The 25,254-nt window shown below is 46.0% G+C and overlaps 4 protein-coding genes across 4 annotated transcripts; 3 read left to right on the top strand and 1 right to left on the bottom strand.

The window, feature by feature from the left end:
* The first annotated feature begins 1,083 nt into the window (after positions 1-1,083).
* LOC120897424 lies at positions 1,084-2,455 on the top strand. Its single transcript, XM_040302319.1, has 2 exons — positions 1,084-1,484; positions 1,552-2,455. The coding sequence occupies exons 1-2, from the start codon at positions 1,222-1,224 to the stop codon at positions 1,634-1,636; spliced, it is 348 nt and encodes a 115-aa protein (XP_040158253.1). The 5' UTR covers positions 1,084-1,221; the 3' UTR covers positions 1,637-2,455.
* A 2,581-nt stretch (positions 2,456-5,036) lies between these two features.
* LOC120896995 lies at positions 5,037-20,163 on the top strand. The gene is made up of 12 exons (XM_040301560.1): positions 5,037-6,254; positions 10,383-10,428; positions 12,226-12,459; positions 12,540-12,623; positions 16,706-16,880; positions 16,951-17,034; positions 18,181-18,314; positions 18,404-18,540; positions 18,649-18,882; positions 18,954-19,116; positions 19,198-19,366; positions 19,436-20,163. The coding sequence occupies exons 1-12, from the start codon at positions 6,238-6,240 to the stop codon at positions 19,618-19,620; spliced, it is 1,662 nt and encodes a 553-aa protein (XP_040157494.1). The 5' UTR covers positions 5,037-6,237; the 3' UTR covers positions 19,621-20,163.
* On the bottom strand, positions 20,019-22,285 carry LOC120894738 (pickpocket protein 28-like). The gene is made up of 7 exons (XM_040297513.1): positions 21,927-22,285; positions 21,143-21,861; positions 20,988-21,056; positions 20,823-20,923; positions 20,694-20,755; positions 20,364-20,617; positions 20,019-20,077 (listed from the first exon to the last, which is right to left on the bottom strand). Exons 1-7 carry the CDS (start codon positions 22,283-22,285, stop codon positions 20,019-20,021), a joined length of 1,623 nt encoding a protein of 540 aa, XP_040153447.1.
* A 650-nt stretch (positions 22,286-22,935) lies between these two features.
* Positions 22,936-24,936, top strand: LOC120894742 (sodium channel protein Nach-like). The gene is made up of 5 exons (XM_040297526.1): positions 22,936-23,291; positions 23,360-24,144; positions 24,207-24,307; positions 24,370-24,428; positions 24,504-24,936. Exons 1-5 carry the CDS (start codon positions 22,936-22,938, stop codon positions 24,934-24,936), a joined length of 1,734 nt encoding a protein of 577 aa, XP_040153460.1.
* The last annotated feature ends 318 nt before the right edge of the window (positions 24,937-25,254 follow it).

Here is a 25,254-nt window from a genome sequence, read left to right on the forward strand (position 1 = left end):
TGGAGCATTTATAAAATCTTCGTGGAAAGGAACACCGAAAAAAAAAACGGCGGCCATACATTAAGTTGTTAATCACACGACGGTAAAGAGACACATCACAAAAAGGCAATATATTACCATAGCTTGGTCCTCTTCTGTGTTCAATCAATATCAAAATGAGGAACTGTACGACACATTTTAGTCATAGAAAAGATATTCCATGGCATTTCAAAGATCGCTGTTTAAAAGTTGGATTATGACGTGGTGGGGCAATTAACCTTAAGACCCTATTAACGGGTACTTTAAAGCTGCTACTTGAGTAGCTTACTTGAGCCTATTCCGACAATGAAATCCTATACTTTGCTTCCAAAGGTTTAGAGGTACTTCAGCTGCTTACGTCAGAAATCAGATGTCATTGTTGCTGCATTCTACGACCTATTGGATCGTTTTTACTATCTCAAAATTTAAGGTAGATCGAACTATCGTCGACAAAGAGTAGTACATATCTTATTTATAAACAAAAAGCATTAGCAACGGAAAGCAAACACATGTTTGTAGTTGATTGAATAATCTTAAATTTGGATAGAAACGTCAAAGCTGCGTTACATTTTCTAAGAAATATGAATGTAAAATAAGATCGGCACATTTTTATGCTTACTGGTTATACATATCTCTAGATTTTTAACATTTTCCTTAAGGTGTCTATTTTTAAACCTATTTAAGTTCGGTAGTACTTATACTATACTCGTGACATTAATCACGAAGAATGTTAGACATGAACATGTCATTAGCTATGCTTCCTGCTGAGCGTACGCTGTTTAAATGATAATTCTATCACAGGATGTGCCGGATGGGCCATCATTCTACACCTAAGAACTGCTCGGCATTCTAACCCCCAAAACTATTTCCCGAACACCATTTTCATCTTCATTTGCGTACCACGCCCGTTTTAGAGCTCTTCTCCGGGTAGTTCCTACTTTCCAAGGCGATCGATTGTATGCTAAGCGAGCAATAAGGAAACGCGCTGGCACAACCATCTCAAGAGCGCATGGTTGCCTGGCAGCAACCGACTCCGGCTGCTGTTGAAGGTCTAAACACAGCAGCCTATGGAGTGCTCCGTTCACTCCCAACAAAAACTGTTGCAAACCAACCAGTGACAGTTTTGCGGTGGGAATCAGAACGTTTCTCCAGTTTCTACACAAAATTACCCGTTTTCTAAACTAAATTTAAAAACAAAAAGCCATGAACTGTTCCTGTGCGGCGGAACGTTGTCCGCATCTGCAGTACCTGCGGACGCTGCTGGAGAACAGCACCACGGAGCAGATCCCGTACGCGAGCCGGCAAACGTCGACGTCGGAAAATGCAACCGTCTGGCAGCGCTGGAAGCCGTGCGTCATGCAGACGATCAAACTTTCCGGCTGTGTGCTCGAAACCGTGATGCTGCTGTGGGTGACCCTCACGCGTATTTGCCTTCAAATCTGGCTCAAGCTGCTGGATGCAAATCGGTAAGCTGCTACCACTTTTCCTCACACATCTGCACGCACTAATCGGTACCTTCCTTGAACGAGACAGATCCGCTCTGGCACTGTTCCTGTTCTTCACCGTCTCGTTGATCTGCTCGATACTGGGTAGCGTGCACGCGGCCGTGTCAAGGTAACTGTAGACGGATTGATGAAACCTTAAACCAAGAATTACAACCCCAATCGATGACCCTCGAACCAAGGGGCAGATAGTATCTCGGAACTCGGAACCGGCAGATGCGCGCGGAAGTGAAGGTTTTGCCGGCTGAAGAATAAGTCGTTTGGATTTAAATGCGCTGGCTACAGAGCCTTCCACCCTAATTGGGTCGCCCCATTCAGGCGAACGCAACAATGTGCGTGATCAACACGCGCGATGCTTCTTCATTGTTTACTGCCGCGACACTGCAAAGCCCTTGCAAGAAACGGGTGAACACTAATCGGTTAGCCGAATCGAGGTTCGAGCGCAGATCGCGAACGAAACAGTTCTGGACAATTTTCCACCCGGCACTCGCAATCGATCGGCACTGTTTTCCCATGACAAATCGTGCACTAATGCACGCGCGTTTCAATTATGGCGGTAGCATGCAGTGAAAAATTAATTACAAAAAGAGCTCCTACAGAGAAACGGGGAGATAGAGGGAAAAAAACGAGATCTTATTTTGAAGACGCTGCTAGCTCGCTGCTCGTCGGCGATCTGAACGTGATAATTAATATTTTCCGGTCAGCGTCAATCTCGGATGGGTAATAAGAAGCGGATGATTCCGCACCGACGCCACCAATTGTCCAGTGGGTCGTTCTTGACCAGAACCTTTCCGCGTGCGGTCCCAGCGTTTGAAGGTTGCAGCGTTTTGCCTTTCTCTACCAACCCGGGGGTGTAGAAGCGTCGTGCGCTGTGAGCGATAATGCTCAATAAAATGATGCTCACAACTGTCGTCTTGAAATGTTTGAACTAAGAATTGAGTCGATATTTTGGAAGTATTTTCATTTTTAAAAGATATTATTGTATCTTATCGTCTTATTTAGCAATGCTTAGTGACTAATCTTAGTCAATACCGAGATGAAGAATCTTAGTACTATACCTTATGTTATTAGTAATGATTGTGCTCAAACCGATGAACCATTCCCAAATATCGAGCTCATATTGAGGAAAACCTTCCATTACTTGTACATTTAAAGGGCTGTAAAGGGGCAGCTATTTCCGAGATTAACCCCTTTTCCTTTTATTTCTCTGTTACAATAGGGGGATTTGACACCTGCAGCCCATGTCAACTGCATCGCTGACTTTATGGGATATAATTTTCAGCTGCAGCAGTTCTGCAGCAACATTGTACCTGTTGCCGTTCCAAATAGAACAACAATATAACACAGTAGCAGCAAAAAAAAAGAAGCCATTAAATCAGCCTTATCGTACTGTTCTCAACAAAACAGACAACGAAAAGGGTTTGACTCGGTAAGCTGGCTAGATTCGCGTACGGGGAGCGAGATGGTAAGGTTCAGATTAGAAATTTTCTCACCGTACGGGCCGAATGATTCGCGTTAAATTGCATTCTGGCAGATAGAATGATTTCTTATGGTTAAGCAGCGCTATCAGGGATGGGGTAACTTTTTTTCTGCCGTTCTTTACCAGCTCTCCCCTTGTCGGGCGCCGCGAAAAATTAAAGCAGAGCGCACAAAAACAAGAGAAGAAACACCATAATCCCGATCTGTTCTAGCCCGGGCGTGTGTTCTGACGTGCGCCGGCCGTCCGGCGGCACTATGACTAAGGGCGTTTTGGGTGAGCTGCTCATGAGAATGACCTTCGAGCTGTGGCGACGAACCGGGCGGTCCTTTACCCAATCCACCGCGAGCGATCCGTTGGCCGTGCAGATCTTAAAATCATCCTCTCGCCGCTAATTGATTCATCAACGAGCTGATAAACTGTGCACTGTGAGTTTCATGTTTCGTTGTTGTTTGGTGCTTTCCGATTTTCTACACCCAAGTCGAGGACCGATTTCCTAAGCATTGGGGAGGATGAGACGGGTGGCCTGCAATTTATTCGAGCGTTTGCACCATCGTCACGAATGAAGCTTTCAGATGCGTACATGCGGATGATGGATGATAGGTATCGATTTGTCAACGTACGGTCGAATGGGGTCGAAAGATGACAGTGCCATGAGGTCACGTCTCACACCTTCACACACGCCCAGGCAGCACCAGGTGTCAATGTCAGCCTGTGTGCGAAGCAAGATCGAACGGAAAATGCACGGGCAGGGCAGGCGTTTTGTAACGCGTAACGTTGCTGCTGTGCGATGGATGGAAAATTTATACGGCCACCGTGTGCTGTACGTGAAACCGTCGGAAGGATGGGAAATGTTGTTCGAACGAACTCATCACTCACCCGTTCACAAAGGGAGCGCAATCGTGAGAAGATCGATCACGATCACGCCAGGAAACAAAGTGCGTGCGTGCGCGATGCGAGATAGTTGTGCAAAAAGGATGAAAAACAGATGAAGAGGACGCTGGGAGTGATTGATAAACATAGAAAAGTGATTGTGGTGGTGGCATTGGACTTGTTTTTTTTTTCTTTCCTTCTAGATGCTACCTACTCCGTAGGTCAAGTCTAAACAGTCCGCCCACAGTTTCATGCACTCCGTTTTAGGTGGTTTATCCTTTTACTTTGCTGCATTTCGCGTGCTGCCACCGCTATTATCATAAATTTGTGAGCTAGCGTGGTTTCGACAGCAGTTTGCTGATGATGCTGATGATGATGCTGTTAGCTAATCGCAGCACTGGGTCAGCGTTTGTTGCATTTTTGTCACACGTTTTTGGATTGCGTTGTGATGCGTCGAATGAATTATTTTGTAAAATTTAAACGATTTGCTCAATAAGTTTTTATCGCTTTTGTATAAAATTTAAGCTGATTGGAAGTAAATATTCATTTGGTAATCTTCGTGTCTTGGAGCTCTTCTTTAATTACCTTCTGATTATACATCTTCAATAGACATTAAATAGTAATGTGATGCGTGAATTTTTCGAGAAGAATTCTTTGTATGAATCTTCAAAGATGAATCATTCAAGTAAAGAATCGGTTTACCCCCGTTAGTCAGAAGAATTAAGAATACAATTCGATTCATGCATCAAGTTCACATGCTTCCCAATCGCTGGTTGTCGAATGATAATGCGTATGATGAATTTTCCAGCTACATGTTTTAATTTGTTCAATCAGCATTACAAGCTTGTCGCTACATGCCAAAAACATAAGCATTCCTAACGCTTCGGCAAACTAGTCCCCCGTTTTCCTCCCCTCCCTTACAAGCACTGTTCCATTCATCGTTTCACCGTAGCGTCATTTCCGCCCTTCATTTTCCAATGGCAAAGAAAATGAGAGAAGAACAACAACGGCGGGGCGCGAAAACCGCCAATCCGATCCCACCACCACCACCAGCGGCTACCGATTAGCGCTCGCGTGCTCCGGATACCACCCTCCAGTGAGCGGGTGGCCCGGGAAGGTTTTCTTCGCTCGGCGGCGCCACCCAGCGCAGCAGTTGTGTGCCGGCGACGAGCGAGTGCGGATCGGTGCGGATGAGCATTTTCCACCCCAAAATCCCAACTAGCGACGAAAGCGAACGAACGGTGTCGAACAGTGTAGGGGCCTCGAAAGACATCGAAAGACTTGCGCGCTGGCGGTAACGACGAACCGCTGCTTCTACCCTTTTTGGCGCTAGTCTGGGGGGGGGGCTAGCCTACTGCTAGCCTAGTTTTACGGTCCCGGTCCAAGCGGCTGTTGTGCAATACGCTGCCGACCAGCGAAACGCGAACCCCACGCGTCGTCTTGTTTGTGGATGTGCAGTGAAACAAAACCGTGTATGGGTGTGAATAAATTACCGAGCCTGTGTAGTGTCCGAGCGGTTGGACGCGGCTATCGCACGGTGAATGTGCACGGCGGCACGGTGTGTGTGAAGGACGTCAATGAAAAGTGAAAATCCGCATCCCTTACGAACGGGCCCGGACTGTTGATTTGCTAGGCGATTGATTTATTTGCCATCACTCATTGGCGGAGGGAGAGATAGAGAACGAGAGAAATGCAAACGCTGCAGAATAGAACCAGAGATTTAGAAGCGTTCGGGAACGGAGCGTACTAATTTTAACGATCTGCCGTTTAGTGTGTCGTTTTGGTTGTGATTGTGACTGTAGTTGAAAAAAGTGCAAACAAAAAAACCCATAAACCAACACAGTTTTCTTCAAACAAAAGGAGGTTCCGCTGTCAGGCAGAGCAACGCGTGCGGGGTGCAAAACGGTGAAAAGTGTTCTAGCGGTGCAGCCGAACGCAACAGAACCTTCTAAAGACCGCTTCACCGACCAAGACTAAGCTTTCGTCACGCTCTGCTCTTCGTATGTTAGGTGCGATGCCGTTGTGCGTTGATGACGGCTCCCTACTCACGGTGACGGTGAGTTTGCTGATGGTGACGATTTAAAAGACAATAATTTTCTCCTGCGCGAAAGGCTTTACCGCAAAGAGGCGCACACATTTCCACACCGGGAGTGTGCACAATTTGTAGAACGGTTTGTGTGCGTGTGTTTATGTGTGGCGACAGCATTTCTTCCCCCGGAAGAGTGGATCGGTTCTAGGTGAAGAAAGCAAGACGGGTGTGTGCCGTTGAAGGGAAGCTGTGGAAGGAGAAAAGATTGCAGTTCTTGGGTGTTTGATTTACGGTTTGGCTCAACGGTTTGTGGAAAACATCGAATCGAAGCGAACAAAATGACTCAATCCAGCAGGTAAGTAAAGCGAGCATAAGCCAGGGAAGAGAGCTAACGTTCTGCTAATGTTTAATCATCGTTCCATTTTGGGGCAGCATTTTACGTAGATTTGGTACGATCGGTTGGTTGGTCCGGGGGAAGGTTCGCCACCGTGGGCGCATTTAAGTTGTTCGATTCGTAAAGGTGAGCTTAAGTTTTAAACACGAGCGTTAAGCTTAATGCTAATGAGTACGTTTAGGACTGTTGTAGATTATTATCGCTCAATAGAATACGAAATGATCGCATGTCAGAAACAGCCCAACTGTCGTGCTCACAACAAAAGCAAATGAAAAAGCTTGTTCTCGATATTGTATAATTAATTCACGCACGTTTAAAACAATGCTCGTTCCTTTGTTTTAGGATTTACACACAAAAAAACAGGCAAAACATCTTAGCGCAGCCTTGCCTTCTACACTTCCGTTCTGAGACGGGAAAACATTGCCGGAACCATAGCGAATAGGATACAGTTTTAATTGGCCCCGTTTGTGCAGCAAACAGAGATGTAAAAAGGCGCCCGCTGTCGTCTCCGCCGTTCGCGGATCATGCCGTGGATCATTACCCATCCGATGTCTCGCACATTTGGTTCGGCCCACCCCAGAACCCCAAACATCATTCGAATTATGTTAACAGTACTTTATAACTTGCTCCCTTCCCTAAGCGAGCATCTTCGGCGAGTAATCCAGCTAGAACAGGTGCCGCGAGTTCTTTAAACCGCGGTACTTGGTTCGATTTTCGTTAGTACCCAATTAATTGCTCGCGTTCGGGGGGGAATTTCGAGCGGATGAGCTGAACCGATTATCTCCGCCCGTTGTTGGTCGGTGTGAGCTTAGAGCTGGATTAGATCGAACCGTTTGCTGGTTGGTGCTGGTACGTTCTAGCAGCGTTTTGTGTTAGAACGAATAACTTGTGCCGCGCTTTCCCCGCTGTTGGCTCGGATCGATTGCATCGATGCAAAGGAAACAACGGTTGGCGAAGCAGATGATTGCAATATTACCGCTGTACCGCTAGATATTGAACAACATCGAAGAATATAAGAGACGTGTAAATTACAGATTGTGTTATCTTTGAAAAAATTAGAAACATTCCACAAATTAACAATATTTAACAGATTTTAAGCTTTACATTAATATGTCCATACCTTACAGGGGTTTCGACAGGGAGTATTGACATTTTTAGCGAGTTGTTGATTTGTTGGAGCATACACTCTTCACTCTCTTTCAGCGAGATATTGAATTGTTCGGATGTATCTGTTGACATGTTTGGCGATACTATTTGCCTGTCACTTTCGTACTCTTTGGACTGCAGCTTGAATCATTATTATCAGCAGGTAAACTAGTAGGTCATACGCCAAGGGGGAAAACTAAACAATTGACAGCCCAACAGTATTGCCAAACATACAATACTGTTCTCAATACTCGCTGAAAGATTCAATTACATGCTCGAACAAATCAACAACTCGCTGAACATTTCAATAATATCATCGAAACCCCCATATTAAAAAAAAAATCGAAAAGAAAAAAAAAAACAATTCTATTCATAGTAAAACTTTGCCTTCATCAGCATCAGATTATTCTATTAATTTTCCTCTTTTCCATTTACTGCTGCTAACTGCTGGTTAGAACGTTACAATTATAAAAAAGACAAAGCAGATTAAACTTACCACCATCTCATGGTGTCTCCCCCTCCCCCCTGGAGGATTCTTCTATAATCCACCCCAAATCCTCCCACCAACCCACCAGAACAGATGGCTTCATCCGCTCATCAAAAGAAATGCGCCAAAGCTGCGCAAACCGCAGCAATTGCAACGGAAATGAATTGACGCGCTGCGGTAATTGAAAAAACAACAACCGCTCAGAAACATAAAGAAACTCGGATGAGGCGTTTTGCCCGTCTGAGCGAGATGAAGTGGGAAGTGGTAGAGTTTTAAAAGTTGTGTGAGTTTTTTTTTTGCTTTACGTTTTTTTAGTGATGCCGGATTAAGACACACCGATGATGACGTGCGGATGAGGAGAGTGAATTAGATTAAGGTCGCATTTAACAGCCACTAAAGGGGTGGCTCTCTGATAGAGCTAACTATTTTATACGATCGCTGTAATCACAGGAGGGGTCCTGTAGCGCGGATGCAATAAAAGATGGGAAAAGCTATCCTGCTGGCAGCACCACCACAGTAGCAAACACGTACACTTCCGGGGAGCTCTGTGTGTGGCAAATCATACTTTGGCTAGCATTATTATTACATTAATTTTCTTTGTTCGATAATTAGATAAAGGGAAATTATGACGTACTCTGGGGTAGATTCGAACACATCATCTTTGAAATGAAAGAGCAGCCACTTGCTCACGACGCAATTTGGTGGTCGGCTATCTAGGACGTCTTAGATCAATATGAGGAAGAGAGAAAGAGTTTTTAGATTGTTGTATCAAAAAGAAATTACTGGTTAAGAACTTGTTTTTCCCTTTTTAAAGCTAAAAATTCAAATCGAGCGTTTATTACGCTTCTAGCAATAAGGCTAAACGGCGCATATCCGGTTTCACATGCAAAACCGTCCGACTGTCCGATAGGAGATTTGTATCTTTTTCGCCGGAGCGCAAAATTATCTCACGAGCTTATGACGAGGCTTGCAATCAACACCTTCCGCCTCAGCTAAGCAAAAATGCATTGTGCTATTCCCGCAGCGGTTTTGTCCGTCCATTTAACGCCTCGAAAATCGTTCCGAGTGTAAATTATGCGCCCTAGGGCATTTGCCTTCGATACCGAAACGTTGGTTTGATAAGACAAAAAAAAAAAACGACCGAATGACCTAAATATAAGCATTCCTGCACAGCACATAATAGCTGCTCCAGCTTATCTTCAGCCCTTTTCGATGGATTTTCAAAGACAAGAATACTCTGACGTTTTCCAGCACGTCGCGCTTACAGCTTCTTCGCCGCCACACAGCGGCGTTAAAAGAACGGAACGGCGGCACGTTCTTTTTACACTCGGCGTGGGCGCTTGGCGGCAGGCACCGTACGAACCGGCGTCGTAATTTGTTCTGTTTTACGATTATGCGGATGCGGTGGTGTAACGAAACGCAGCAGTTATGTCGCTGCCGTGTCGCACGGCACTGTTGAATTATGGGCTCCGGTTGTGCGGAAGCAGGTCAAACCGCCTAACCGCGCCCGATTGGAAAATTGTCCTGGAAAAGTGGGTAATCAAATGCAGCAAATGCAGGACGGGGGATGCAGCACACCCAACCCAGCAATTTGTTTGTTGGGCTGTGTGGTCGTCGATTTTCTTCGGTGCCGTCCCGGTGCCGTCCGATTGAGCGATGGGACAGTTTGCCCGCCGTGTGTTGGCAGCGATCCCGTTGAGCACACCGCACATCGGGTTTTGGGACGTGCCGCGTGCCTCAATGTTCGCAATGATTGATTGCACATTTGGTGGTGGCGCATTCGATAGCATTTGGGGACGTGAATGGGAAGAAGAAAACATGACTCCCTTACCAATACTTTCTACGGATGCAGCAGCAGCAGAGCACGTCAATCAGCAACCGGCAGCGTTTGCTATTTGCTTGCCCACTTTTTTGTTCATTCTCCAATGAATAATTACCCTTCCTGTGCCATTTCGCATTGCAGCAACTGGTGGAGCTGCAGCCGAAAAGGGTCGGCAGACGAGGGGATCATAAAAATCTTGGATAATATCCGCCCAATAAACGTCCCGCGCTTGAAACGTCGGTTGGGTCATAGTGGAGCTGCAGATGTCAGCAAAGGCTAAAGGGGGGGGATAGGCGGGGAAAACGCAACGCGATTAATGCAGCTCGGGAGGGAAAGGTTGGGAGGGTGTTGACCGATGCGCTCCGGTACCTGATCTTGTTCACACAAATCCGTGCGTACCGGCTTATCGCGGCATGAATCGCGCCAGCCAGTAAGCGCACTGTCGTAAAAGCAAAGCCCACCTTTGCGTTCGTATTCCCATTTTTTTCTCCCTCTTCGTGGCCCTTGGCGGCCGGTTTCCCGTCTCGCTGATCTTCCGAGCGAGATCAGCTCCCGGGTCGACCGATCAAAAAGCTAGCAGGAAAAAGAGTTCAATGCGATCTAATATGCCAAATATTTCTCATTGTTTTCGCAGGTTACATCATCTGGGCCGGTGTGCTTTCATCATCGTGGCGGCACAGGTGAGTTATTAGTTCATGTCGAAGCAAAGGGAGAGTGGGTGGTTTTCTACTACCAGCAGCCGATACACTTTACCCATCCACCCGACGCATCCAGCCGTAGCGATCGAGTGCTTGCATGGCTGTGTGTGTGCATGGAATGAATTAGTAAGGCAAACTTGGGACGGTCGAAGCTGCAACTCATTCCGATGCTCCCGCTGTGTAGACCATTTCTTCAGGAGAAGCTTTGATGTTTCACGTTGAATTGCATTGAAGAACTGTATTTCGGTGTCTTAAAATTAAAAAGGATTTTTTTTGAATTTTTTTTCAAATAGATTTTTATTCAAAAAGACCGCTGCAATCGAAAGACAAAGTAAAGTTTTTATAATGAAAGCAAAGTATAGATGCAATCCAATATTAAAGCAATGCTCTTTCTACAGTCCTTAATATTTGTAGAGAGAATGAAGGGCACCTTTCTCGTGTAATTGTTTGCATCAAAAAGATGTTCATACCAATTTGTCAAAAACAGAAAACTAGCAAATGTATTATAGAAGAAATATTACAAAAATATAAAATGTATTATACAGTAAAAGTCTTAAAACTAAAAATAAAATAAGAACAGATGGAATCAAACTGTATTACTAGATAGATTAAAATTATGAGACAAAGATTCAATAAGCTGCTCACGTGTAGGCTAGTGTACAGTCTGTTACCGAGATGTGCGGTAAATGCGTTCGAAAGACGTTAGAGATTCTCGAAAATTATTGTTGGTCGAATGCCGTAATTTCACCAACCAAATACAATTAATATATGGGCAATTTTGATTTATTCTAGTTGCTTAAAACAATTTATTTTCTGTGGGGTAAAATGGAGCTCATATTTATTAATGTTATCCTATCCTGATCGTTATTGGTTCCTGTTTTTTTATTCACGGGAGAGTTTATTTCCAGAATTAAAACGATACAATATGAAAAATCGATAAGCCAATGTTTTATTCTGGAAATAAACCGCACGTGATGCATTAGTTAGCCTGAAGTTGCATTTATCATTTTGTCTGTAGTTCTTCAACGATTTAAAGCTTTTTGTCTGCTTTTGTTCAAATCACATGGTCCTTATATGAAAATTTAATTAAAATTGCAGTTAAAGAAAATTACATGTACAAAACCAGTTAAAAACAACGGGTGTGACATGTTCTCTTCATGACACTCTCAAAAGAGTAGTGAACTCACGACACATGCGTAAATTCGATTAAGACATATATCAAGGTAGCCAGATATACAAAATGAAGCAATTAAAAAGTAACGTGCAATAATACAGTGGAACCTCTCATAACGAGCAAATCTAAATACTCAAGAAATACCTCTCTTAATGCCTAAGATCTCGCATAACAATCAATTTCATTCATGTTCAGGATACATTGTTTGGTAGCTAATCTAGATCAAGATTGGTTCTTCTATTTGGCGTAAACGACCTACCGGTCATGCCGGTCTATACAGGCTTTCGAGACTTTAACTTCACGATTGGTTAACATTGAGCATTTCTTTAATATTGATTATCACTCAGGGAAATGAGTTTTGTTGATAAATTGTTGTAAGGAAAAGTGCTGAATAGTTGTGCACAAGTTTATGGTTTATTGGCGAGTGTTTTTTCCGTTTTGATACTAAGATTTGATCAACGAATGATGTACCAAATGCTTCATAGTATTATGAAGATAATTTCACAGTATATCAGCTACATATATGTCCATTCTATCAGCACATTTTTGGTCTTGGAACCAATTATTTCCCTTTTCATATAAATGTGACTTTCTCCCCTCTTCAGACACTCTGCATCCTGCAGCTAGCGAGCGGCGTTACCGGCATCACCACCATCTCGCCGGTTAGCTTTCAGCAGCCCGTGAACAGCACCAACCAGGCCGGTTTACCCTCAACCGCCCCAACAGGAGCGCTGACCACCGGTACCAACCCGGTCCGGGACGCCACGGTCACCATCAACCCATCCTCCACCGCTGCACCGAAAGTGCAGCGCAAGCGGGGCAGCATTAGCGGTGGCAAGGTAAGTTGTGGCGCCTCTCTCACTCGATTCCAAAAGATGACAAATTTGATTTTTCCATTCCATTCCGCGCTTTTCGCCAGAAAAATGTCGTCGTGCAGCAGCCGACACCGCTGGACAATGCGAACAATTCGCGCGAGGCACTCTCCCACGAGGGCAGCGAACCGGTAAGTCCGCAAAACCGACGCAACGGCAGGCCCCCCCCGAACCGGCGAATCTGTGTCACTGCGTCACGGCCAAGGTGTGCCACACGGCAGCTGGCAGCACGATTATCGGATTAAACCGCACCGTCATCATCTGCCACCGACTGTGACTGGTGTGAATACTGTTGGCTTTGTTTGCCGGTGCATCCTTTTCCACTCACCTGTTAACGGGTGTTTGGTAGTGCCAATGGGGGCCAGCTGACGGAGATGATAAAAAACTGCAAGCGATCGAGCAGTGGTTCCGAAAGCGAGAGTCTATAATTGATACACTTCCCTGCTCGCGGGTCATTCCCGTCCATTAACCAGGGCAAAGTGGTGCAGCAATGCAGGGGGCATATCTACAAAAAAAAACCTCCGAGCTGCCCAGACGATGCCGGACGGTCAGTGAGCTAACCGCGTGTGTGGCTTCTTACATAACCCGAACGCGCCAACCAATCGACAATCGTGCACGGTTGCAATAAAACTGTGCTGAGTGCATAAGGAGGAAAATCACACAGACACACAGAAGCATAAAAAAACACACCACAACCACCACTACCACCCCCGGACAGCCGCATATCTTAGTTCCGGTCCGGTGGTTTAGTGTGCTTTACTAAACGTAAACGCGCGTCTTCGTGTGCTGCGTACCTGCGGGCTGAAAGAATGAGGCTCTTATAAAGAGAGTGCTTAGCGGGATGGGAGGGTGGTCCCGAGTTTGGGAGTTTTATGTTCTGTTTTGTGTAAAAAGCATTTGGCTTCTTTTTTTTGGTTGCTTTTGCACGATCAATGAGCACCGAAAGGTATGCCGAGAGTGGTAACAATGCCATTTGTAAGACGTTTGTCTGTCGCTGCTGACCACACTCGATGAGGTGTTTTAAACATATTACTGGTACAGGGGTTTCGGTGTTTCGTTCCTCTGTTCACTGTGCGTTTAATTGTATCCTTTAGAGGTGTACTGTTGTATTTTATTTTTATTATATAACTTTCAAAGCCAAAAGTCTTGGGCGATCGGTGCACTAGATCTTCATCAGCATGAGCTTTCATTATCGTCGTTTGCCTACTAGATGTAAGAGTTATGAATTTATCTGATTTATCTTTTAAAGCCTTTATGTATTAACATCCATCTCACTTTTGTGATCTGCTTTATTCAAACCTTAATTGGATATCATTTTATATGATGCAATGGCTTTCTATTCACGTTTTAAAGCGTTTGTTTCTAATCTGAATGATTTTTTTTTCACAACTACTTGCTGTTGGTTAAGGTTCAAACATGTCAAGCTATCTTTTGTTCATTTAGCGCAACAATCGTAGTCGCTCTAAACCTACCTTACATGTTAAAGGGGTTTTCATATGATCTGATACGTTTAGCATACTTTCTTGCCTATATACGCGATCTACCTTATCTTATCTTATCTTCTGGGCTATAGCTGATCATTCATTAAGTGATACATAGCATCATACATTGAATACATGATACATTGAACCCCGTGGTACAGTCGTCAACTCGAACGACTCAATAACATGCCCGTCATGGGTTCACGGGTTCAATCCTAGAATGGACCGTTCCCCCGTAGCAAGGATTGACTTATCCGGCTATACGTGGTAATGAATTAAGTCTCGAAAGCGTGTATAGGCCGGCTTGTCCGCGTAAGACGTTACGCCAAATAGAAGAAGAAGCATCATAAGGTGTCTAGAAAGTGCGCCAAACGTATCAAAATCGATGAGATTCTGAGGACTTGAGTTTCAATCCCATGACAGACTTGTTGTTAAGTCGTGTAAATAGACGACTATTTCTCGGGGAACAATCCCAAGCAAGCTTCACTTCATCAAAAAATCAACATCTTTTGGTATAAGGTGTAGGGTCAGCTTATCGTTGGACTTAAGGTTCCTTAAGGTTTTCTTTCATTAAAGTATATGTCGTAAAAAAACTACGATATGGGCTTTAATTTACCGCCTCAATAACAACTTAGAGGATTATTATACCTACAATGTTGCATAAAATAATTCCAGCATAATTGGTAATATTTCGTCTGTACCTGATTCAGTGCCTTCCAGAATCTTTTTTTCTTGTATTTAAAAAAGACCTAATTCTTCTGAATATGGTTTTTGCTTGTGTCTTTGGTTCGCGTAGCAATAATTCCTTTATTTAACTGCTGCACACTGCCGCTCAGCACGTGCACTTTTACTGCATCACAAAGATACCCATCTAAAGTGCAGCATTCTTGGCATCGATTCTCACTGTTCCGTTCAGTGGTTCTTTCTGGCGCGCGTCAAACACTGTAACGGGAATTGACGCAACGGTTGTGAACCGCCTTACGAACGTATCATTTTAGTTTTGTCACCCTTGTCTTTGTCGAGCGGTGGAGTAGTTGACACACTTAAATGCATTAAAAAAACCCCTTGTACAAAAAATACCAAAACGGTATGATGGGTTTTATGTGCCGCGATTCGCTGGTTTCGCAACCCTGCAGTTGAACAGTGCTTGGATGCAAATTAAATGCTTCAAGCGTCAAGGAAGTAGGAACAGTTTCATTTGCATTTGCTGCTGTGAGGGCTGAGGCTCAATGCAGGAAGAAGCGACACCTTGAGCATGCTGGACAACACAGGTTAATCCGAGAACAAAACGCCAATAAATGCTGCTTCAGAACAAAGTTCCGTGCCGGAAGCTGTCACGCGGGGCCTTCTAACGTGGGAGCTGGGAGAGAGAGAGAGAGAGAGAGAGAAAAACTCGTCAAACGCATCGGAACTTGCACGCAGAAAGAAACAGAACACAATCTTAGAACGTTCGTCACGCGCACGTTCCGCTGCCATCGGAAAATCGGAGGCGTTAAACCGAGGTCCAGGGTGAACTTTAAGCGAGCCCCCTCGGATACAACACTAAACACGAGCAGTAAACCGTGTTCCCGCGCTCATGTTTGATGAGCCGTCTCCCTACCCCGTCCGTGGCTAGTGAGCTATTGGCGAAAACAAACAAAAGGCTGGCCACATTCCAACCTGCCACGCCGCCACACAGCCCACCGTCTTAATTAACCGCCGTGTCGTGAACGCACGGTGGCCAAGATGCCATACCGTGGTGGCCTCGTGCTGAAGCCGCGCATCCGAAATGAAGGTTTCGGTGCTATTCTGATTGGAAAGATAAATTTGTGGCCAAGAAAATTGGCCAACAGCACGGGCCTAGAGGCCGAACAGTACGTGAGTTTGTGTGTGTGTGTGTGTGTACGTGTTTGGGTATGTGCAGTGCAAAGGAAAAACCTGAAAAGAAAACGCTCGCACAGGGGCGTTGGGCGATGGGACGCTTCTTACTTTCGGTTTCGTCGTTCCTCATGCGTGTAGGTTACCGTTTCACGTACGAAGCATACACACACAAATATTTCTGGGTTAAGACACTCGCAGTATGAAGACACAAGATGCGCGAATTTCTGTGACATCATGCGCCCCTCGCACAGCATCAAGGATCGATGTGTCGACCGGATTCCGGTGAGGATGGAAAGCAATTTCGCACTGCAAGCGTCGGAATTTGGAATGTCGATGTCGTTTATTTGTCGGAAAAGTGCCATCAATTTCACGCACTACCGAGCGAACGGTGCGGTTGCGTTCACTGACAGCTCGTTCCGTCACAGCTCAAGGTCCGGCGGTGGAGCTGCATGTAAAAGCGCGACCGACAACCACCCGCCTGGTGGTGGTTGGAATTGGAAAACTGTTCCACACTCCTGACGCAATTTCCTTCCTCGAGCAAGCTCCAGGGAGCCTTTCGACAGGGGCCTGCGGTGTTTCTCTCTCTCAGGTGAACATAAAGGTTCAACAGCAGTCAAAATGGCGTGTCCGTGAGCACCGAAAGCTAGTCACCGCAGGCTAGACACCGAACACCAGCAGCTCCACGAGCAATTAATTGAACGTTTGTTAGTAGTGGGTAGAAGGTTATCGCTGATAGTGATCTCCGCCTGCCACGCGAGTTGTCGCTTAGCTAATGGCAACCGAGGGGGATGATGGCACACATGCGTCGTTGGGGGAGTTTCGCTTGAACTTACGTCTCCGTATTTACCCTCCCACATTTGACTCATCATCAGGTTGTCTACGTGTCGGATACGTCCGGTTACATACCTCTGACTGCGCTGCAATCCTCTCATCCCCGGTTGCCTCCACCGCCGGTGTACGGGGGTGATATCGATGCTGCCTGGCGTCCGGATCCCTGGGACAGGGACTACAATCGGCGCTATCGCTTCAACAACACCCGTGTTCAGCGTGAGTATTTCGGTTCGCTTTTGGTTTTTGGTGGAAATGTGTGTTCTAAATGATGTTATTTTATTCTCAGATATCGAAGCAGAATGTCAGGACGATTATATGAAGATTCGTATTGGCTTTAATGGATCATTCAATGGACTTCTTTACTCATCCGGTAAGTGATGGTGAAATTGTTTATGTTTTATGTCATCAACTTAACTAAACGGAGAATTCGACTGCAAGCCATCCAAAGGAACAAGAAATTTAGTTGAACTATGGTTGATATCAAACCTGACTTATCTGTTAATTAGTAATCATCTTTATATGTCTTAAGGTCACAGAGCTCGAAGCCTGTGATACTTTATGACAGCGATGTCAAACTCATTTGACTTACTCAAAACTTTCAAAATAGTTATATATTTTCTCGTGAGAGTGAGCTATCCTCAAAAAATAAGCAAATGAGGCCAATTGGCTCAAAGTCTCTATAAAAAAGCTATCCTCAATAATGTTGAATTTTTCGATACTCATGCAATCACTTTGAACATCGAGTTGGGAGCTACAAAACTCTTGCGCTTACTCATCAAAACTATTGAACATATTTTTTGTATATTAAATGACATTGAAATATATTAAAATTAGAACATCTAAAATTTACACGAAGGTTTATCATGCTTGAAAATGTTTTAAAATCAAAATAGAATATATTAAAAATTTCACTGAAATTAAAGTGTTTGAAACTTTACCTTAAGAGCACAGTTGATTTTAATTGCGTCATATTAACAAACATATTCATATTTCTATATAAAAGTGCCAGAACATGCGTTTAATAATCAAATAATCAAAGCACAAAGCTCAAGGGTCACATAAATGATGAATATTATGCAATTTTTAACGTAGACTTAAATCTCGTTGTTGGAGAATGATATGTCTGAGGTAAATGTAATAATTTATTTGACTTTATGATATGATCCAGTGCAGCATGTTCAAGTAAAAGGTAGAGTTCATCGTCGTCTCAAGTTCAAGATCTTCACGTCTATAAAGAATGTTGAAGAACGATGTGACACGATGACTCTATGGGTCTTTTAGGTCTTCATGCTCTTACTCCCAACGTTTGAAGACTGAATGGAATTTCATTTCGAAAGGATTTTGCTATCGTATTTAGTATCGCATTTGCTTAGCATTACGGAACTTAAAACACGAATTAACACAAACCCCTCCGTTCTTGCATTAACCCATAAAACACGTACGTGATCTGGCGCAAAAAGTGTCCCACAAGCGTCGGTGTAGCTAATGCGTTTACAATCATTCTCCCACCCCGTAGGCTATGCATACGATCCCGACTGTATGTACATCAACGGTTCCGGGCGCGACTACTACGAGTTCTTCATCCAGCTGAACCGTTGCGGAACGCTGGGAAAGAATGCGATCGGCGAGGATAGTCGCAAGAACCCAACGGTACGTGCCGAGTGATCCACCAAACCACCATGCCCATGACTATACTTTACTCAAAAACCGTGCGCCCAACATTCTTATCTCGGTTGCAGAAAAACTTTATGTGGAACACGGTGACGGTGCAGTACAATCCACTGATCGAGGAAGAGTTTGACGAGCACTTTAAGGTGACTTGCGAGTATGGTTACGATTTCTGGAAAACGGTCACCTTTCCCTTTCTCGACGTCGAGTAAGTCGGTCGTGTGCCAATGCAGTGTCATCTTATCACACCATTCCTTCTCACCGGGTTGTTTGTTCTATTCTCCCACCATCCCTCTCCCCTCTCGAACGGTTACAGAGTTGCAACGGGAAACCCGGTAGTGTTCACGCTCAGCCCGCCCGAGTGCTACATGGAGATCCGGAACGGTTACGGTACGAACGGTGCACGGGTAACGGGGCCGGTACGTGTCGGCGATCCGCTCACGCTCATCATCTACATGCGCAGCAAGTACGATGGGTTCGACATCGTGGTAAATGACTGCTTTGCGCACAACGGGGCCAACAAAAGGATACAGCTGATCGATGAGTATGGGTAGGTGAAGAGCGTCTCGGAGTTACCGGTGGCGATAGAGATCTTATTCTGACATCTTCCCCACATTCTAGCTGTCCGGTGGACGATAAGCTCATCTCCCGCTTCCGGGGCAGCTGGTCCGATACGGGCGTGTTTGAGACGCAGGTGTACGCGTACATGAAAACGTTCCGCTTCACAGGATCGCCCGCCCTGTACATCGAGTGTGACGTGCGCATGTGTCACGGCCGGTGTCCGGTAGGTTTGCCAACGTCATCTAATGATACAGTGGCCGAAGTTCGTGTTGCTAATTAGGCGTTTCCTCACTTTCGCACACAGAGTCAACCTTGCCACTGGAGAAATCTAAAGGGCGTCACAAAGCGTGAGGCCGTTCAACCGCAGGTCAACACCACACTCTCGGACAACATCAGCCTATTCCAGGCGCTTCGCGTACTGCAGGAGGAAGATGAGGAAGCCCGGGCGAAGAAGGAATCAATCACCTCTGCCAGTAAGTACAGAACAGGAAGTTGTTTTTCTAGCTCACGCCACTAAACGCTAACTCCGTGTCGCCCTGCAGAACCTCAAGATATGTCGGAAACGTGCATGAAGACGTCCGTCCTGTCCGCCCTGCTTGCCACCTGCTGCGTGCTGCTGTGCGTGCTCGGTGGCTCACTGCTGGCGGCGTGCGCCAAGCTGCGACACCGCAAGAAAGATGCCGCCTTCTTCGACAACTACGTCGGCCATAAGGCACAGCTGGATTGAGCTGACGCGTGCTGAGTGATCAATCGTTCAAATGCATCCAATCATCATCATAATCATAACACTAGCGCTACAACTTAGTCGTAATTGTTCAGTTGATAAGGCATTGGTAGTGGCACTTTGCCGACTGTTACTTGAGTAAGATTGATAGTCTGATAGGGAAGCGAAACAAACGGGACAAACTCTCCCACAGTTAGGTGTCGCTTGTGGTTCCGTCCTGCCCGGTGGCAATCTATTCCCTTCCATTAATCCTCATATTTCATCGTGTGTAAATAAGCAGTAATGCTATCATTTTCTTTTTGTCCCACACCTTCGTGGGATACATTTCATCGCTTCACGCATATCTGTTGCCCCTTAAATCGTACAATGTTTAACATTAACATGCCGCGTAAGAGACATTCTTAGCCGCTTAGCCGATAAGACGTTTGACTGCCGCCTCCATCCTTAACAAACTGCAAGCCTGTATTGAGTATCGTGTTTATGCGGATTAAGCAAATGAAGTTTTTTTTTTTGTAAATAAAATAATAAGCATTCGTCGAGTAAGTACCTCCAACGTTAATAAATGAAGGAAATCCTGTTCGTTTCGGGCTCCCGAGAAATGATGTCAGGTTTCTGGGGCACACACATCGGCAGCTTCTTGCCGGCGCTTCGTTCCCGTGCCAGCACATTGCGGCGGGAAAAATATCCCACAGGAAGGTGAGCCATCCCGTCCCAGCGTGCGGCGTACGGAAGTACGGTAACCTTACGATGAACGAGCGTATTTCCTCTTTTGCGCTTCGCTCTCTTCGCCTCCCGTTGCACGGTGAATGGTTTGATGGTGAAGTAGTACACCAGCTCGACGATGCTGAGCACGGAACCGCCCATACAGAGTCCAAAGATGCCGCCGAAGGTCGCGACCAGCGAGTCCCAGGTCATGTACGCGTCGCGCTTGTACTTCACGCAGTAGATATCCTTAAAGTGCACGTTGAGGGTGGCGTACATGGAGACGTTTCTTCCGCCGCTGTTGGAAAGACGGGAGAAAAGATATTGCAGAATGAGTGACCTCCATTGTTTGTAGTTGATGTATGAATAGTTACAAGTTGGCCGACATGAAGCTTTTCGTCGTCCGTTGACTCACAATCGTTTGCACGTTATAGTTCTGGAAATTAAGAGCAGAGAGATTATTTTGGATTAAATACTTCCACTACAATTGATTGCTTCATTACCAACACGGAGCAAGGTGGTTTGCAATCACAATCCATTCCAAACTCTACGTCATCCAATTCCGGGTCCAAGGTGTCGTCCGTGCGCAAGCTGTAAAAGTATCCTGGAGCAAAGCAATACACTGAGGAAGCCTGCGATATCATCTACGAAAGATCAGTGTGACTTACTTCTAAAATAGTGCAAACAAGCCACATGTTTCAGGGCACACATCTCCACATCCCTTCCCTCCACCATGCCTGAAAGAGAACCATTCCCCATCATCTTGTTGTTATCACATCTCACGTACAAATCCGACATCCTTCCTACCTACCATACATTCGACTGAGGTCGGCATAGTAGAACGGAACACAGTGGCATAGCTTCAGTATCGTCCGCAGACGACATTCGGCCATACAGACATTGAGATTGAAGCTATCACTGCCGTTTGTGCCACTCTCTTCCGGAAGGAAACATTTCCGCATGCTCTCCGGCACCTGGTTCATCGTTCTGCTGCTCTCGATCGGTAGTGGAATCACGGACATTACCACATCCCACCCCGGCTGTGCCACATGCTCAAAGTCGGCGTCCGACGGAAAGTCGCTCGAATCGTGTATGTACACCTCCGCCCCATAGTACGACTTGGTCGGTGCCATGTACGTGTCAGGCTGGACGTCAATGAGGATCGAAAGCCCCACATGTCGCCCAGCGCCCGATAGTCGCCTCGGACGGTAGGGTGTCCGCGGGTCGCTTTGATTTTGCTGCAGCACCAACGGTTGCATCGTCGTGTCCACGTTGTACGAGCAGCAGAAACCGTTGTCGGTCCGTGTGCGGCGTATGATCTTCGAGCAGGGTATCTCCGACCCGAGCCAGTAGCAAACCTTGATCAGATCCTCGCACGGTTGCGTAAGCTCTAGCAGCAGCTTGTCCGGGTTCCAGCCCATGCGTCCCAGGACGGATTCCAGCTCGAGGTAGCTGGTGTTGACGGCTTCAAAGTTAACGAGACTAGCCTGAGCTATCAGCAGACCGGTGGCGTTGGCTTCACTCATCCCGTACTCCTTTACTCTGCAACGAAAGAGCGCGATTGTGGTACAGAGTAACGACACACCGGAAGAGAACCCAATTCTCACAGTCGATCGATAATAATCCTCGCCTTCCGGCTGTCTATCTTGTTGATGTTGCACACCGTCACCGCCGGAAAGGGTATGTTCCAGATCGGGTACGTCATCGTTTCGATCGTGGTGATCGTGGGCGTAGTCCGGAAACGCATCCATGCGATCATGCCCATAATCATGGTAAAGCCAATAGAAACCATACACACCAGCAGCCAAAGCATGCGCAACATTCTACTGTGTGGAGTCGTTGTGGCTCCGGTACGATCTTCCCCGTACACGTAGCGCAGCCCGTGCAGGCTTGTATTTTCACAGAACGTTTGCACTACAGAGCGAACCGTAGCCCGTACGGTTCTATGCACTTGCCGTAGGTTCATCGCGGTTTTTCACTTGAAAGGAGATGTCCGATTGGGTGCAATCATTGTGTAATCCTTATATATATATAAGTTCTACATCCGTTCAAGGCGGTTCATCTGTTTTGATGGGGCACTGCATTACTAATGCAGCACGAACACGTCGTATTAAATGGTGAGGTGTAGTGTGCGATGTGCATTTCCTGCTAGTTAATTCAATGATGGTGTGAGCTGGTGCATGTCCTGGTTGGTTGTAATAAATGATGAAGGATATAAACAGTTCGACACACGTGGGGCAGTATGGGTAGGTTCGCAGTCCTGATGACAAGGTGTCGGACTGTTTAGCCTTTTTTCCAAACAGAAATAGATGATATATTAGCTTAATAATAATCAACTTAGTGTCACATCGTGTCACGTAAATAGAAAGGGTTTGACTAATGTAATTAATTCATTTTCACAAAAGCGCTGACTGAAAGGCGCATTCACGGCGTTTTGTTCGGGATGTTACTTCACGTGCGACATCTGTGTCGAAACATCACTCACAAGACCTCTTGAGGTTGAACAACGGCCACACAATAGAATGGTGAATTATTCATCCTCACTGCCATGCGTATATAACACTGCGACTAGCAGGAGACCTTGCTCATCCTTGCCGGTGTTGGATTTTCGTAAACATGTCCCACTCGCCGTCTATTGCTAGTGCCCTCCGGCTAGCCTCTCAAACAGTCGTGCAGACATTTTGGATATTTTGTGAAAACTCTTCGCTCCATGGGCTGCGGTACATTGGGCGCAACAAGGCAACGAAGGGCAATACGCCGCTACGGTTCGTGTGGAGCGTAATCGCGGTAGTAAGCTTGGGATTCACGCTCTTCCTCTCCAGCTCGGCGTGGGATCAGTTCCGGAGCAATCCCACGTTGACCACGATCGAGACGACCTCCTATCCGGTGTCGCTGATTGCTTTCCCAGCGGTTACGCTGTGCAACATTAACAAGATACACTCTACCAAGGCGGATGAGCTTGGAGCGAAGCTGTAAGTGTTCGTAGAGAAGCAAATTTAGCAAAAATGTTCCTTTACATGTCGTTTCACTCCAACACTAGAGCGAAGCTGGGAGTGCATATAAATGACACGATAGACGTGATTTACTCCCTGCCCCGGCTGAATGATTTACGTCCGATCGATCAGCGCATCGTCGCGATAGAGGAGCAGCTCCGCTCGAAAGGATACGACACGGAGCAGCTAGCATTCGAGGTTGCACCCCCGTGCGAGACGATGCTGGTGCACTGCTTCTGGCTAATGCAACCGGTACAGTGTCGTACTCTGTTTCGGCGGACGAAAATCTTCGCCGGCTACTGCTGCTCGTTCAATGCGGACCGCTTTCTGGAGCCGGTGTTTACGCGCGCGAAGGAACCGGATGAAGCGCCGCCCCAGGAAAGCCTCCACGTGACGGGCATTGGCAAGGGGGAAGGACTTTCCGTGCTGATGGATATCGGCGAGCAGTACTATACCGCCTCGAACCGGTTCTCCTACGGCATCGAGGTGTTTGTGCATCGCTCGTTCGATTTTCCCGACTTTTCCGACTATACGACCATCGTGCAGCGGGGCACCGAGACGGATGTGTCCGTGCTGCCCACGCTCGTGACGGCGAGCCCGTCGCTGAGGAGCATTGCGCTAGAAAAGCGTGGCTGTGCGTTTGAGGATGAAGGTAATAGTACGGTTGGCGTACCGTACACGTACAGCAACTGCATGAACGAGTGTGAGCTGCGGTACACGGCCAGCGTTTGCCGGTGCATTCCGCTGTTCAAGCAGACGGTTGAGCTGCAGGCCGAACTGAAGGTGCCGATCTGTGGGTTCCGGGAGCTGGGCTGCCTGCTGGATTTGAAAGGTAGTTTTGGTGTGCTGTGAATTTAAAGTATGAAATGAAAAGAAGAGCTTACTTCGTTGCAGATCGAGTCAGCTTTACCTCGGAGCAGGTGGCGGAGATGATCGGTACGGCAACGCAGCGGTCCATCATTAAGTGCCGTTGCTTTCCTAGTTGCAATATAGAGGTGAGTTGGTTTTTGATAAAGAGCTAATCGTACACCTGGCTAATCTGTGTATATTTGGACAGAAAAACGAAGTCCACACCATCACAAACTCTATCTCCAACCCGAAGAAAGACTTTTACGTGTAAGTGTTGCCACAAAATGCATTACCAATTGCCAAATATTTTATCTAACTACTTCACATCCTCTTCAATACCAGACCAGAGTTTAATTTTTCCGCATACGGTGTGCTGCACGTGCACTTTCGCTCGACCAACTGTCTGAAGTATAGGCGCGAACCGTTCGTCACCTGGCAGACGCTCGTCGCTACCTTTGGCGGCATCCTGGGGCTCTGCTTTGGAGGATCCATACTAAGCCTGATCGAGGGTTTGTTCCTTTTCGGCGTAATTCCCTTCACGGTGTACAGCGCACTGAGAAACGGGAATGGTAAAGCTGTCGGGCCTAAAGTTAATACCATTTCCTACGTGGACTACCCGGGCCATCAGCCGATGGGATATTTTAGACGCAGGGAAGTTATGGCCCGTGCTTTGAATAGCAATAGTGACCCGATGTGGACGATAGGGAACAGGATCCATCCGGACGCAAGGCGCTGGAAGCAGCACCAAATTGATGAGCTGAAAATTATACCATAACCCAGCAAAGCCTGGTCTTATTAAGGTTATTGGAAATGAAAGGACAGATTTGTTATGTTTGAACAAGATGTAGAGACAATTGGAATCAAAATTTCAACTCAAACTGCCCAGAACACCAACATCCGATTGAAAACTAAAAGTACAAACGGTTAAAGAAGCTTTTCAATAAATGTTTAAAATAAAAGGTTTGGTGTTTAAGTGAACACTACATCCAATCTGAATAAAGAAGTATAACCTGTTGGCTGCATTGGCCCTTTTAAATCAGACATTTAAATCGGTAAAAGTAAAGATTAAAATCTTTCGCTGGCCTAACGAAAC

This window comes from Anopheles arabiensis, chromosome 2 (genome assembly GCF_016920715.1).
Source record: "Anopheles arabiensis isolate DONGOLA chromosome 2, AaraD3, whole genome shotgun sequence".
In the NCBI taxonomy this organism is placed as follows: Eukaryota; Metazoa; Arthropoda; class Insecta; order Diptera; family Culicidae; genus Anopheles; species Anopheles arabiensis.